The following is a 16562-nucleotide window of genomic DNA, read 5'->3' on the forward strand; positions in this document are numbered from 1 at the left end:
TATTCCCTATCTGCCCTTTAAAGAATCTTACCTATCAATATGGTCCACTATGTGGGCCCAAAACTGATAGCTTTGAGCTGGGCCTAGTGCACAGGGCTTGGGCCTTTGTTTCTCAGGCCACTTAAGGGCCATTGGATCACCCCAGGCTTCAAAATACACTAATCATCATTTAATACATGGGAAAATCAGTATATATTCTCATATTTTTAATATGATTTTACTAATAAGTGTATTCATATGTACAGATATCTTAAAATGTTATATATGTGCAAAATTTTAACTTGCATTTGTTTCTCCTATACCCAAATCTATCCTGCATCTTTCTTTTTTACGTTCCCAGCTTTACTAACTGTGGATCCGAGGGACGTCACATGGACATGTAAAGGTGGAACTGAAATTGTGTGCATTGTAGATATTAGATAAACCAACCCTAGTATGAATGGTCTGATATTCAAAATTTCAATGATAAAAAGCATTGGACTGTCTCTTTCTTTAGAACTGTTGACTTGATTGAATGACACATCAACATTACAGGGCCTGAATCCTCGCCCAACCCTAATGCCATTAGTAACATTTAGTGGTTCACAGTTATTGACACCACCATGTTCTCCTTCCCTGACCTACAGACCTACGTTGAGTACACTCCATTCTTTTCAATTTTACAATCCTACTGTGCAAAGCCTTAAGGTTAGAGATTCACCAGCCAAGTTTACATCATCTTCCTCAATCAAAAGGTTGATCTTATAGCTAATGCCATTGGCACTGAGCCACTGGTTTTGTTAAGAAGTTGGGATAGGATTGTTGTCAAAGTATGAATTAAAGTTATAGCATTGAAAAGGAAATCCCCTGTCAGAATTTGAAAATCAGTTTTGATAAAGCCCCTACAGCTACAAATAATTGCAAATTGGCTAACGAGTCTATGAAGCATGAAAAAGATGCCCAAACTAATCATCCATTTTTCTGAGACTTTCAGAAGCAATTTCGTATGTAGATGATAGAACCAGCGTTCCAACAGCCAATGTTGCTTCCCAACCATTGGACCTCTGTCCTCCCCCTTCAACAGTCAACATGTTAAGGGCTTCCAGATTTGAGGAGACGAATAGAAATAGACTACTTCCAATCATTGGGACCAATGCAGGTCAGACTACTCACCAACTAGGGACCACTGTCGGTTGGACTACCGACCAACCTCTCGAAATCCACAAGGCCCCCCAATGCAGCCTTATTGACTTGGGGGTGGGGGAGTGATGTAGATCAAAACCTGAAGAAGACGAGGCCAAAAAACACTGTTCACGTGAACAGTGTCACAGCCCCTTATTTTTGGTTTGGTGAGAGTATTCCTTGAAAATTTTGGGGGCAGATTAGTCTTTTAAGTATTAGTTATTCAAGTCCTTAAGTGAAGGGCAATTTTGTCATTCTTCTAAAGCTAATAAGTTGAACTGATGGGGACCACAGGCTGGAGATTTCGGCTGCAACAATTAAGTCATCCAAGTGGGTCCCACAAGGAGATTTGAAGACTTCAGAAGATTTAGAAAATTCTTTTGAAGACTTGAAGATTATATCTAGTTTCTATTTTTGAGACAATCCTAGTAACTATTTTCAAGTTTAGTTTCTAATTTTCAGTTTAGTAGTTTCTATTTTTTCTTGTAACTTGAGGTGCAATCATAGCCCTCTATATATTATGTAAAGGCTGTAGAAGCCTCCCCCTGATTTATCAAGTTGAATGAAAGTTATTTTCCTGCTGCAAGCATGGTTATTCTCAAGTTTGATTGTGAAGCTTGAAGGGCAGAGGGCCTGGCTGGGAGAGCCGAAACCTTGGGGCTGGTGAGAGCCAATTTTCGTTATCCCTTACTTTCTATTTTCGTATCTTCTTCTTTTCACTGTCTACTACACCCAACCGGACCATATTCCTGCTGTGTTTTGTGGCTGCTGCTGCTACTGAAGAACACCATCTGAAGGCTGCTGTCATCCCTCCAACACCCCAGATTATTGTTGCTGTTGCTGCTATTGCTGATCCGATAAAACAAAGGCTGCATAACTCCACTCGATCCCAGTTCTGGCCTGTTCTGTTGGCTGGATTGCTCCATCTTCATAACCTTCTATTTTCATGCCACCTTCATAACTTTGCTTCCATCCATCAGAGCCTCACCAAAATTGCAGCATAGCATTTCCTCTACAAGGCCTACACTCGATCCTTCTTGAAGGCCAAGTGCAGTGCTGATTTGGCAAGTTTTCTACAAACCTTCTAATTTGGTGTTTTAGCCATATCTCACAATTCAGCCATTCAAACTGAGTGAAACTTCCAGCAGTGTTTCACCACCATACAAGCATCCTTCGATCCAAGTTTGGTTGGATTCCAAAGGCTGATTTGGTTTGAGCCCTAACTTTCTAATTCTGCTCTGCCTTGTTTCTATTTTGGGCTTATGGGTTTATCGATCCTACTGCAGAGTGGTTCTTAGCTGAACCCCTTCTACATTAGGGAGAGTGCAAACTTTACAAAATGACTTGAACAATCTCTCATAGAGATTTACCAATTTTGTTTTAGAAACTTCATCTTTTTGGACAGTAGCAATCTAATGACCAATAGAAAAACACTAAGATTCTTTTTGGGACTCACATTCAAGTCTTATATTAGACGAGCCAAATTAATCTCTTCTCCTGGGTTAAAAAGTTTCTATACAGATGGACACGTATTCACCCTTTTTAATATTGATCTTAGTACCATTTACTTTCTGAAAGACTAAAAACTAATAATCTGAATTGAAATTGCGAGCTATAGGTTTTTGATCGTGCTACACCTATGAGGCTATTAACTAAATAAATATCTAAAATTTTCTAAGCATGTTCTTTCTTACAAGTTTTTCCTATTAAATTACCAAATGCATATAATGATAATTGCTGGTTCTAGCATAGAGAATCGGGCCTCATGATCATGGTATTTCACTCATGATCTGGCCTGGTCGACCTAATCATGATATTTTAGTACAAGACTTTTCTCAAAAAAAACTTTGGGTCCTGAGAAGAGTTGAAGATGGTGCAACATCAAATCTCGATTGGTTTGTCGATGGCTGTGCTTTCCTGGTCGTCCAATCGATCATGCTTCCCTGGTCATCCAATCAATCATGGTCGTGCTTTGTAGTCAATCATGTAGTATGTCAGGGAAAAGGAAAAAAGGCTCTAAGAGCTCATCGATACAGTGGTATTGACTAGTTTTGGGTTCAACTCTTGTAGAGCCTACCACATGCAATCGAGTCTAAACAACTCATTACATTTTTGGGTGACTCACTTACAAAAGAATCAAGTCCATAAGCGAAGATGACACTCCTTCCGCCCCCATTATTAGTAAGGCCGTGCCAGAACAAACAAGCAAGTCTTTTCGCCCCTATTTGAGTAAGGTGCGCGGAAGTTGGAAGCAAGGCCCGACTATATACAATGGCTAGCTGATCGTAGACCACCATAAGGGCGAAAGGACTTGCTTGGTTGTTCTGGCGCTAACGTGCTCTCTGGAGTTGCTTAGTTGTTGTAGAAAACCTAGGACCTGTAACCAGTAACTTGAGAGAAGAGAAAAAAGAGAGAATGAGAGAATAATAACTTGTTATTTTCATTGATAGGAAAGCCCCTCTATTTATAATAGAGGGAAAATTACATATAGAAAGGGGAACTCCTAATCAGATTAGGAATTCCTAATCATGATAGGATTCCAAGTTACAATAGGAAAAGAACTAAAACCAACAACTCAAACTGAAACTAAGACTAACAACTCACAATAGAATTAGGACTTGACATAATTAGAAACTAGCACTCCAACTAGGACTAGGAAAATAAAAGATACACATATCAACCAAATAACTGTTCACGTGAACAGTGTCACATGAACAGTACTTCAACACTCCCCCTCAAGCTGGATTATACAAATAAGTAAAGAAAGAAGATCCAGCTTGAACTAAAAGGAAAAAAAAAGAACTCCATAATAATGCAAACACTCCCCCTCAAGTTGGCGCATACAAGGTACTAATGCCCAACTTGAACAAAATGGGAAAAAAAAACTAAGGTGCAGCAGAATCTAGTTTGACATATGAATGCAGCTCCCAAATAAACCTTCAAGAACTTGAAAAAATAGATCTTCAAAACTTGGACAGACATGATCAGCAAACCGGGATTGGAATGTCTTCCAAAAAAGGCAGCTTTCAACGATCTTCAATAGCTATCCAGTGATGAATCTCAGATTGTCATAGTGACTTAGAATCTTGAAGTGAAATAACTAGAGCAACAAGCAGCGAAAACAAACTAAATCAGGAAGCGGAAAAAATACTGTATCAACCCAACTGAAAGTTCTCAAATAGGCAACAACCAAATATCTTCAATACTCTTCAATACTTTAATCTCCCCCTTACGACAAACTCAACCCAATAACGAAGGATACCCAATGGCAATGGTGGAGAAAATTGATCTATGTTTTGCACCAATGTTCCTGCAAGTTCTGCGTTCTACAATGTCTGCAGGTGTATTGTACATAATCCCCCCCTCACATGTAGTACACGTGGACATAACAGAGATGATGTAAGAGATAGGGCAAAAACATAATATACCAGAATTTTCCAAGAGGTGCTAAGGGTAATTAAAAAGGAAGGAATGGCAAAATTGTAATTTACCAGAAGTTTCCAAAGATGTTATGGGTAAATACCAAAGGTATGGGATATGAAGGGAATTAGGATTATTGAAAGGGAACGGTGTTGGAAAAAAAAGGATGGCATGGCTGTAATTTGGTGGAAATCCACTTTTAAATACAATCCAAGCCAAAGGGCAAACTGGTAATAAACCAGAACTTTCAAAGGTCAATTGGGTAGTCAAATAGGGGAATGTATTAAAAAGTAATGGTAGTTCCGTAAATAACCAGAATTTTGAAGAGGTTATTGGAAAATAATGAAGCAAGGGGACAGATTTGGAAAAGAATTTAATTCCCTAGTAGAAAGGGTAAACTAGGAAAGGAATGTAAAAAATGGATTAAAGAGAATAAGAGATAAAGAGAAGGGTATTATTGGAACTCAAAATATAAGGTTTTAAGAAACCAACGTTCGAAGGTTGTCTTCAACCTTACGACAAAGAAGCCAGGGAAAGCACGGCAGCGGAAACAAGGGGAGAAGAGGAGCCAGCAGAAGCGGCAACTCCTCATGGTTCATGATCTCCTAGAGCTAGCAGCACCATCTCCAACCTCCAGCCAAAAAACCAGCCGAAAAAACGATGGCAGCACATCATAGAAACCCAATCTCACGATAGATCTGCAACTCCATTGACCAAACCTTTGAATCAACGACGAACATCTTCACAAACCAGTAACAGGGTAATCGATTCAGCAAACCCTGGTAGCAACTCGATACCAACAAGTTGCTACTGAATAATCAACATCAGCCGCAAATCGATTCAGCCAGCGAAGAGAACCTGTTGACAGTCACGCTACCAATAGGAAACCCCTATACCCCCATTGACTTAAGAGAAAAGGGGAAACAGAGAGGCGGAAACCAAAGGACCCCATTGATGAAGGTTGTCTTCAAACTTCGAACCAGCAGCCAACGGATCTGGTTCAGATATGGTAGATCGAGATGGATCGAGATGCAGCAGGTCTTCAAGTAACCTGGAATTTCAGCAAAGAAGGCCGTAGGCAGAACAGATCTTCAAAAAACAAGAGAAAGCCGTGTCGAGTCAAATAAATCTTCGGCAGTAGAACAGACACTGCTGTCAGAAAACCTCCGAACCTTAGGGCAGCAGCAGAAAATCCTTACAGCCAAGGATCCTCTTCAACCTTGCAATTCCAGCATACAATGACTGCGGAAAATAAAAAAAAATCGATAAAGATTAAATGAGCAGGAAACCCTAGTTCTTCTTTTCTTTCTATGAACTAGGGTTTCTCCATAAATTGGAGAACCTTGAAACGACTCTCAAAACTGCAAACCAGAAGAGAATCAATCACTGGTTACAACAGCTCTGATACCATGTAGAAAACCTAGGACCTGTAACCAGTAACTTGAGAGAAGAGAAAAAAGAGAGAATGAGAGAATAATAACTTGTTATTTTCATTGATAGGAAAGCCCCTCTATTTATAATAGAGGGGAAATTACAAATAGAAAGGGGAACTTCTAATCAGATTAGGAATTTGATAGGATTCCAAGTTTCAATAGGAAAAGAACTAAAACTAACAACTCAAACTGAAACTAAGACTAACAACTCACAATAGAATTAGGACTTGACATAATTAGAAACTAGGACTCCAACTAGGACTAGGAAAATAGATGATACACATATCAACCAAATAACTGTTCACGTGAACAGTGTCACATGAACAGTACTTCAACAGTTGTCTTAGTCCATTGCTTGTTTGCTTGGTTGATTCAACATCAGGTGATGGGAATAAGATGGAAGGTCAAAGTCATAGACCACTCTCCCTGCAGTCGAGCTGAAGATATTTCTTATTTCCCACGATGAGTGATCCATAATTATTTTTTAATGACTGAATACAAATGCACCCCCCCAGTAAGGAGAACTGATGTGATGCCGATTGAAGGAGCTAAAAAAGCTAGGGGCAGGCCTAAGATGACCATAGGTGAGGTTGTGATTTGTGAAGAATGACATGCTTAGTTTGGGTCTTGTGCCAAGTATGACCTCAGATAGAGCCTTTTGGAGGGCAAGAATCCACGTTACTGACACCATTTAGTTGAGATTTTCCTGATATCTTGGGATATCCTCTTTCCTCTTACTTTCATTTTTCATTTTCCATTACTTTTCTTATCCCATTTCTTCATTTTAATCGGCATTCCTCTTACTTTGTTTTTGAAAGATCCATGTAGCTGACCCCATTTAGTTGGGATAAGGCTGAGTTGTTGTTGTAAATACAAATACGCCCCTCATTGGAAAATATATTTTGCATTTTACTGCAGGTGTGTGAAACCAAATATGGCTCAACTCACAAGAATCATACGGCTCGCTCCCTATCTGGTGCAAAAACAATATAATTGCTATCTGGGAATGAATATAAATATTTGCTACCTGATTTTTTGAACTTAAAAGGAACACAACTCTGTGGAATTCCTGCTTTCGCAGAGCAAGGTACTAAAACTCGGAAATCGGTGGGATCTCGGTCCCTAGAAAAACCGAGTTGAGTCGAGATCTTGCTGAGATCTCGCCGAGTTGGTGCATTTTTTTTCCGACTTGAAACCTCAACTCGGTGGGTTTTAGACCTAGTTTGAGTCTGAAACTTGGTATTCGGCCTATTTTAGGTCATTTAAACACAATGACACTATCAGATTTCCCAAAAACAAAGTCCAAACATGAGTTTCACTTCAGACCCTAAGTTGGTAGATCGTCCAAAGTTGTGTAACATATCTTAAAATGACATGAATCTACCAAGGATCGAACAATTTTTTTTGAAAAAAATAGATTTGGAGAAAAATAGTTTACCTTTGAAAAATCCTTCAAATTTGTGATGAATCTTGAAGATGTGTAGTTGAATCTTCAAATGTGCAGCTAAATCACCTCTCCCGAAGTTCAAGTCTTGAAATCCATCCAAAAAATGAAGAAATAGAGTAGTTTTGGGAAGAAGAGAGCTTATTTGGGGAGTTTTGGACAGAACTCGCTGAGATATGGCGAGTTCTGTCGAGTTTGGTGGGTTATTAAAGTGGTAGATAGGCAAAAATGTGGGTTGAACCGAGATATCGACCCGAGACGAGATATAAACCTGAGACGAGATATCTCGCCGAGATTTCGGCGAGATATTGTAATTTTGAATATCGCCACCCATCTAGACTCGGGTTCTCAAAAAACCGAGAAACTCGGCGAGATCTCGCCGAATCGAGACGAGTTTTAGAACTATGTCGCAGAGTTCTGGGAGGAGTGGATTTGAAACTGTCATAATCTTTGTTAGTTTTTACACAATGGCCACTTTCAAGACAAACTTGAGTTTTCATGCTGGTAATTTCCCAGGATTATCTGTGTATCTTAAAAGTTCCATTATCTCCATGATATGTATCTGAAAATTGACTTATGAAACTCCCATAGATGGTGATACCAAACTTACTTTAAAGATAATGAATCATTGAAGGAATGATTTCAGAGGTTTTTGCCGCAGTTTGGTTTCTATATGAGTAAAATTGATCCTGTATAGTGGTTAGTGAGTTGGTGGATTCTCCTGGTCTATAAAACAAACCCTTTTTGTGGGTATTTTTGGTATCCTGTTTTTCTTTCTGGGGGTTCTTTGGCTCTCTTCTGTATTTAAGTCGAAGATAAGTTCTGCTTTTGTTCCATATTTTTCCCTCTCTTTTTTGTTTAGGATGCATAGCAAATTCTCGTTGAAGAAAAAAATGCAAATAGCACAAAAAACAACTGGGAGAGACCCAGTCTAGACCTGAAACAACACCAGTTAAATTACCAAAGAATACAAATAAAGCAGATAAAACAAATGCTGCAATCTCATGAAGGCAAGCTGTCCCCAAAACATAGTCTTGGATTAAAGACACTTCTCATCATAAATTAGGATTTCACCATTAGAGAGATCCTATTATATTTTCCTTTCCTCTCTAATGAAAGTTTAAGAGATGAGGTATGAAAAAGGTAATGAGATGCTTCCTCATTAGGAGTAAGGATTTCAAGGATGTACTAGTAATTCATTTTTCATCTTGTCTTTGTTCTTTGTTTCTACATCTCACCTTACTAAATTATGTTGCCTGTATACAAAGGAAAAAAGGATAAAATAAAGTGAAAGGAAAGATGTTTTGGTCCTGTGGTTCTACCTGTATCAGATTCTGCTGCAAGTTGGTGCCCTTGTTTTATGCTCTTGCTGCCATTGTTAAAACATGAGATGCCTCTCAAATCTCAAATAAATTAATATCCTTGACACCTTTTCAGTAGTGGTGGTGCTGGTGGCAATATGCGGGTCTGGGCCTTGTGCCTGTTGTGCTTTTGTGTTACAGATCTAATTTTTGTAGAACAGTTGTTATTTCTGTCGTGCAAATCTCTTGTAGCTCGGCTGCTTAGTCTATGTGGTTAGCTATGTTACTTGGACACAACTAAAGGGTACAACTTGGGTGGGGTGAGGATTCCATTTCTTGCATTCTCATTAGCTTACATTACACTGTTAGGGCTCTTAATTTGAAGTGTCCAAGTGACATGGGTGTTTAGCATGTGGGAGGTGTCGGCTTCAAACCTTTCTAAAAGTATATATCTTTTCCTGTCAAAAAATTAATGTATATGCGACTATTTATATATATATTAGCTTTGTAGACATTAATCTATATGTATATATATATATTATAGTTTATAGCATTAATACCAACAACAACAACTCAGCCTTATCCCAATTAAATGCGTCGGCTACATGAATCCTTGCCATCCAATCAGCTCTATTTGAGGTCATACTTGATGCCAGGCCTAAGCTATGCAAGTCTTTCCTCACTTCCCCTAGGGTCATTTTAGGTCTGCCTCTGGCTCTTTTAGTTCCTTCAATCGGAATCAAATCACACTTCCATAATGGAACATCCAAAGGCCTCCATTGAACATGGCCATGCCACCTCAAACGACTTTCTCGTAGCTTATCATGTATCGGAGCTACTCCCAAATCAGATCTAATATGATCATTAATACCCATGTCCCTAACTTCGTTGAGCTATCACTAGGATTGGGTTGGGCTGAGCTCTATTATGGAAATTACATGCTCAGGTCTTCACAAAGTTGGGCTGCTGGCTTGGATTACTCCTTGCCACTTATACTCTATCAAATTGTTAATCATGAACTCTGGTCATGTTCTTTTTTCATTATTTATATCAGAAATTATGCCGTGGGATTTATTATCTGATGACTCCCATCAGTATCTCTGAATTTGTATTCTAAATATTTGTTAATATTTTTTTTTTCATTAGATTGACGATAACATTTCTGAGGATGATTTCTTTCTTGTTTCAATAATTGCATTGCAGACCATGGCTTCTTATTCAGTATCAGATGCTGTTGCAACTTACTACCTGTATATGACCTATGTTCATCCTTTCATTTTCTCTCTTGCGACTATAATACCTATGCCGCCTGACGAGGTTTTACGCAAAGGAAGTGGAACCCTTTGTGAAATGCTCCTCATGGTCCAGGTGGGTTCTTGGAATTCTCCATTGCCAGTCTTTTGAAATTTTCTTTCTTGAGCTGGTCTTGCAAAATTTTCAGCTTCTTGAGCAATCCTGGTGTAATTCTGGTGCTTCTTCACAAACCCTTATGAGATCACCTCAAACATTATTGTTGGGCTAGGTCTCATGTGCAACTTTCGTTTGGAATATTCACAGGCATACAAGGCAAATGTTATCTGTCCTAATAAGCACCAAGATGATCCGGAGAAGTTCTATAATAACCACCTTTTGGAGAGTGAGACGTATATAGGTGGTCATGTGGAGTGCCTCGAAAGTGGTGTTTTTAGATCTGATCTTCCTACTAAGTTTCGTCTTGATCCATCTGCATATGAGGTAATTTGTGCTCCTTTCTTCTTTTCCATCTGTGGAAGTGTATTATCACTTTTACACAGTTTGCTAAGCAGCTTGATTGACATCAATGCACTCCTTTCCATCTCCAGCTATTAATCAGTAACCTTGATCGTGATCTGCAATATGCAATAAAGGTGGAGGGTAAGATGGACATTGAATCTGTCTCCAATTATGATGAAGTGAAAAATGCTATCATGGAAAAGGTGATGTCTGTTTCCGTTGTCACGCTTTGATATTTCATTAAATACTGATATCTGCTTAATCAATTGGCATCAGTTCCCTCTCCCCCACCCTTTTTTAAATGTTAAGCACTTAAGCTTGATATCCTTCTACTCTACTTTTTCTTTTCTGTTTATATTTGAATTTGAATTGAATGGTATGATGTTGTGCTACCAAGGCTGAGTAACTTTGTCACAATTGTACAAATGGGATATCATTGTTGTCATGTTTTAAATATTTGTCCAATCCTTCTACTCTTTTTTATTGAATCTGAACTTTCCCCTAAATTTATTGATATTATTTTGTTTTTGGTGCCTCTTTGTTAGGCTGTGCACTTGATTTACGTTAATTCTATCTATCGTGTATAATGTATGGGGACAGAATGTATTCTTCCTCACTTGATTTTTCCTTTGCAATCCTGCAGCTTGTAAGGTTGCTGGGTGATCCTATTCGTGAGGAATGTCCTCTGATATATCATCTAGATGTTGCTGCAATGTATCCAAATATTATTTTAACAAACCGGCTTCAGGTATGTTTGCTACAGCCTTGTCATGTTGTCTTTGTGAATATTGTTCTACTGTTTATCTGATACCTTTGCTCTAGTATGTTCTCTATTTGGACTGACTTTGTTTTGAACAGTAAGTTTCTCTTTCTATAAGAAATTGAGTGAAATTTCTGCGTTGTAGTTCCTGATCAAATTTACCCCACATGTGCCAAAATCGTTGGTGGGCGGTGGCTACTCTATAGGTTGCTTGAATACATATTATATGATCCCTGGACTCCATTTTGATTATTGAAATAAAGTATGTTGCCCTGCATAGAGAACTTGCCAATCAAGTCAGATAATGATGTTTGTAATTGTTTGGGCATTGTGTGAGAGCTGAGAGAGGATCGACTCCCAACTAAGCTCATGCCTTGTCCTTGGTAGCTGCAATGGTTGCTTGTTCTAAAACCATGAAACTCATTTTGTCTTGAATTATGGAAAATGAATAATTGGTCAATGACCTATACTTTGTTGCTCATCTTTGCCATTTTATTTCCTTCCGGTTGTTTCTGCTTTTATGTATTGAGTTAACTTCTTCACTTTTTACCTTTAGTCTATTCATTATCCTTCTTCTTGCTTCAGAAACTCTAAACCTTTAATCGCACTAAATAACTCGACTCCTCCACATACATTTTCGTTATGTCAAATGGGATGCGTTGTGCATTATTCTTAACCTGATATGATAGTGTTTGAAACAACTTTTGCTGCTTTTTGTAGCAATACTGGTTCTTCAGGTAGATGAACCTGAGCATGTTTGATTTTCTTGCATTTTACTATTCCAGAAAGTATGGTATGAAGCCTTTGTAGAACCATCCGTCAAATTGGAAGGGCATTTTTTGATGCCTCAACTTTACTAAACTCAACTGTTTAAGTAATATGATCATAATAAATAGCTTGTGTTGTTGCCTTCCCAAAAACCTACTCTGCTTGATTGATGGAAAAACCTATATGGAATAGTTGGATGGAGTCAGAGATGTCTCATTTCAGAGGTGTTATCCATATCAGTGTTGAGAAAATTTTCCTTGCTAGTAATGATAGGATTTATCATTTGACTCACAACATAAACTTGCAATCTACTATTCACTACCATATTTTTTCCAAATCTTCTAGGGTCATATTGTGGTTGAATGATATGCTGATATCTTTATGAAACTAATTAATAATTTCGAAGTTTTAATTAACAGTTTAAGAACTGAATGTTTTTTTCTGCAATTACAGCCGCCTTCAATAGTTTCAGATGAGGTCTGCACTGCATGTGATTTTAATCGTCCGGGAAAAACTTGTCTTCGAACGCTCGAGTGGGTTTGGCGTGGAGAGACTTTCATGGCAAAGAAAAGGTTATGTTCTTCTTTTGCTGCTTAAGTTTCTCCAGTGATTGCTACTGACATTTGTTTCTGGATGTCACTTTCACAAATATCAGTGACTATTATCATTTGAAAAGGCAAATTGAATCTGAGTTCATTGAAACTGGCAATGGTCAGTTGCCAAAATCTTTCCTTGACCTGCCTAAATCAGATCAACAATCAAGGCTGAAAGAGCGTCTTAAAAAATATTGCCAAAAGGTAAATTCATCATATTCCGTTGTTCAAGTATTTTCTGAAGCACAGTTGACATGAAACCTTCTTGTGGTTTGTAACAGGCATATAAGAGGGTCCTTGACAAGCCAATCACTGAACTAAGAGAAGCTGGGATATGCATGAGGGAAAATTCATTCTATGTTGACACTGTTCGCAGGTTAGTAGCTTACTTCAGATAATTTTTATTCCATACTTTCGAGTAGCCAAGCACATGCTCCCCATGAAGGTTCACTGCATTTTTGTGGGGAAAATTGTGAAGCTTCTAGTGATATGTAAGAGAGAGTTTTAATTTCCAAGTTGTTGTATACTTAACACACATTAATGGAATAAGATGCAAATAGCACCTTTAAATGTGTTCTTGGTTGCAAGTTTATACTAATTGATATTTTCAACTCTTATGATTTCAGTTTCAGAGATAGAAGGTATGAATATAAAGGACTAAACAAAGTCTGGAAGGGGAAGTTGGCAGATGCCAAAGCCAGTGGAAATCCTATAAAGATCCAGGAGGCACAAGTATGAGTGCTGTGAGCATGTTGCACAAGTCACTCTGCTGTGTAACATTTATAAGAACTCATTGTCATTGCTTTTCTTGTGGATGTTTGCAGGATATGGTGGTTCTCTATGATTCTTTGCAGCTTGCTCATAAATGTATACTTAATTCCTTCTATGGATATGTCATGCGCAAGTGAGCTTCGCTGCTATTTCAATGTGCCATTTCATTTGCATGGTTTTAGCTGCCTTAATCATCTGTTGAAACTTAAAAGTTGCATTTATGATTTTTTTCCCTTAGGGGTGCTAGATGGTATTCGATGGAAATGGCTGGAGTAGTCACTTATACGGGTGCAAAAATAATTCAGAATGCTCGCTTACTGGTTGAAAAAATTGGAAGACCACTAGAATTGGACACAGATGGAATTTGGTGTGCGCTTCCTGGATCTTTTCCTGAGAACTTTACCTTCAAAACAAAGTAATTTATGTTTGTTCTCTCACATCCTTGGATTGGTTTTTTTTCTGCATTTTAACTATATTCTTTCCATTGTACTAACTTAGGCTCAGGTCAGTGTCCTATTTAGAAGATGCAAAATTTTAATGAGATTCTTATTAGTGCATCAATCTGCACTTAACTAAGGCTCTGTCCGGTTGCAATGAAATGAATGGAAAGGAAATGCTTTTTTGAAGCAAAAATGAAAGGGAAAGGGAAAACTTTTGTAATCATTACCAAGAATGATTGCATTACTAACCTAAAAGCATTCTAAATCTAGTAATTAAGCTTTGCTTCTCAATCAGATTCATTGGATTTGAATGAAAAATAAGTCCATTTGAATTGTTCAATGTCAATTTTTGGTAAGATCTGATGGAAGTTTATACAATCATGATTACAAAAGTTTCCATTTTCATTTTAAAATTAATTTCACTTCCCTTCATTTAACTTTTCTTGCAACCATTTGTGCCTAATTTCGAGGAATAGTTTTCTTTTGGGTGAATAATATATTCATTAGCAAAGGAGAAGAAAAAATCAACAGGGAAACCCCAAGGGGGGCAAGAGAGAGAAAACAATGCTACATACAAGAGAAGCATCCCTCAAGGGGACGGGGAGAGCAAAGAAGAGGGAAGGCCCCATGAGACAACAACATGTCTGTTCCTTGGGGAGGTAATAAAACTAGGGGAGGACCTAGAAACTTTGCTATTGACTTCAAAAAAGATGGAATCCCAAATCTGACGGTATGTACAAAGGCAAATTTTGAGGAATACTTTAATTACAAGGCAAAATCAGTTATGTTAGGAAAGTGTATAAGAATTCCAGAAAATTGATTTCTGTAATGGACAAGCATTATAGGACCCTGAGAAACCCAAGAGAAGACAGTCATTGTGCAATGGAAGGAGTACAAATTACATACAAACTGTTGTCCTCGAACTTTGATTAATTATAGTTTGATTTAAAACTTATGTATGACAGTTATGATGTCGCTGATCATCTTTATTGAAACTAATATTTCCAGAGACTTGAAAAGAAAATTGACGATCTCATACCCTTGCGTTATGCTTAATGTTGATGTGGCAAGAAACAATACAAACGATCAATACCAGGTTAGCAGTGCATCTACTCATTCTTCTAAGAATACTGTGGTGGTATGTTTCTATGTAATAAAATTAGCTTTGGTAGTCTATCACTATTTTAAAACTCCTGCTTCTGATCAGACACTCAAAGATCCTATTCATAAGACATATGAAACACATAGCGAATGCTCCATTGAGTTTGAGGTGGATGGACCATACAAGGTGAACATTGTGAAGCATAACGGTGTTCAGTTTTAATTTTTCTTCATCCATTTCATGGTGATTATTTGTTTTCCTCTTTGGTTCATAGGCAATGATACTTCCTGCTTCAAAGGAAGAGGGCATTTTAATTAAGAAGAGATATGCTGTTTTTAATGATGATGGAACCCTTGCAGAGCTTAAAGGTTTTGAAATCAAGCGTAGGGGTGAGCTGAAGCTCATTAAAGTTTTCCAGGTATACTTTGTTGTTCCTGTGATGGAGTGGTATTTACCTATTTTTTATGGTTATTACAGAACTAGGACAGTTTTTCCATTTCAGATTTGTGGAAGTTACAAAATTTTGAGCTTAAAACCTTGAATGTAACTTTTAAATTTAAAGATGCATGATTCATTCAATAATGCCACATCAAGATCAATCAACCAAAATAAGATTGCTTTACGCAGTAGTGAAAATTACTGTAAAGTCAAAATTACAGTGCGCAGTAGTTAAAGTTATTGTATGCATTCTACCAAAGATGGATCGAAACTCACTTAGAACTAATCTTTCAAAATTTCAACTGCTATACCATTAGTGGTGAGTTACTAGAAACCATTATTTTCATTGATCTACCCTATGGATGTCAAGGTAGTGATTTTCCGACATCAGTTGAATTAAATCAAGGATCAACTCTAAGCCCTTATTTGTTTGTAATTATCATGGATGACTTAACCAAGAACATTCAAGAGGAGGTTCCGTGGTGTATGCTTTTTGCTGATGGCTTGTTGGATGAAACAAAAGCAGGGATTAATGCTAAGTTGGAGCTATGGAGATCAACCCTGAATTCAAGAGGTTTTAAGATAAGTAGACCGAAGATGGAGTATATGCTGTGTAACTTTAGCTCCACTAAGACGGATAATGAAATGTTGAATATTGAGGATAGAGAAATACCTCAAAGTGATTATTTTAGATATGTGGGGTCAATCTTTAATAAAGAAGGTGGTATAGAGGATGATGTTTCTCACAGAATTAAAATAGGATGGATGAAGGGGAGAGGTGCGTCTAGAGTGTTGTGTTATTGTCGTATTCCTTTAAAACTTAAAGGAAAATTCAGTAGGACAGTCATACGACTGGCTATATTGTATGGGACGGAATGCTGGGCAGTTAAGAAATGGGATATAGATAAACGAAGTGTAGTAGAAATGAGGATGTTGAGATGGATGTGCGGTAAAACAAGGAAGGATAAAGTAAAGAAGGATCATATTAGAGCTGAGTTGGGAGTTGCCCCGATACTTGATAAGCTGTGAGAAAGTCGTTTGAGGTGGCATGGCCATGTTCAAAGGAGCCCTTAGGATGCCCCAGTTCGGAGGAGTAATCTGATCCAGATTGAAGGAACCAACAGAGGTAGGGGCTGGCCAAAAATGACCCTAGGAGAAGTAGTGAGAAAAGACATGCGT

The 16562-nt window shown here is 37.9% G+C and overlaps 1 protein-coding gene across 9 annotated transcripts in view; it reads left to right on the forward strand.

Moving 5' to 3' along the window:
- LOC122659731 (DNA polymerase epsilon catalytic subunit A-like) overlaps positions 1-16562 on the forward strand; it is an 84736-nt gene that overhangs the window by 16096 nt on the left and 52078 nt on the right. For all 9 annotated transcript variants that reach the window (XR_006332541.1, XR_006332542.1, XR_006332543.1 and 6 more), the window contains 13 exons: positions 9963-10127; positions 10317-10493; positions 10601-10714; positions 11155-11259; positions 12493-12611; positions 12695-12836; positions 12914-13008; positions 13259-13364; positions 13457-13536; positions 13642-13818; positions 14852-14939; positions 15051-15131; positions 15220-15363. Coding sequence is in view for 6 of the 9 variants with exons in the window: in XM_043854853.1 (XP_043710788.1) it covers positions 9963-10127; positions 10317-10493; positions 10601-10714; positions 11155-11259; positions 12493-12611; positions 12695-12836; positions 12914-13008; positions 13259-13364; positions 13457-13536; positions 13642-13818; positions 14852-14939; positions 15051-15131; positions 15220-15363 (1593 nt within the window). In the remaining 3 variants the exon portion in view is untranslated. The remainder of the gene's footprint in view (positions 1-9962; positions 10128-10316; positions 10494-10600; positions 10715-11154; positions 11260-12492; positions 12612-12694; positions 12837-12913; positions 13009-13258; positions 13365-13456; positions 13537-13641; positions 13819-14851; positions 14940-15050; positions 15132-15219; positions 15364-16562) is intronic.

This window comes from Telopea speciosissima, chromosome 1, assembly GCF_018873765.1.
Source record: "Telopea speciosissima isolate NSW1024214 ecotype Mountain lineage chromosome 1, Tspe_v1, whole genome shotgun sequence".
Classification (NCBI taxonomy): Eukaryota; Viridiplantae; Streptophyta; class Magnoliopsida; order Proteales; family Proteaceae; genus Telopea; species Telopea speciosissima.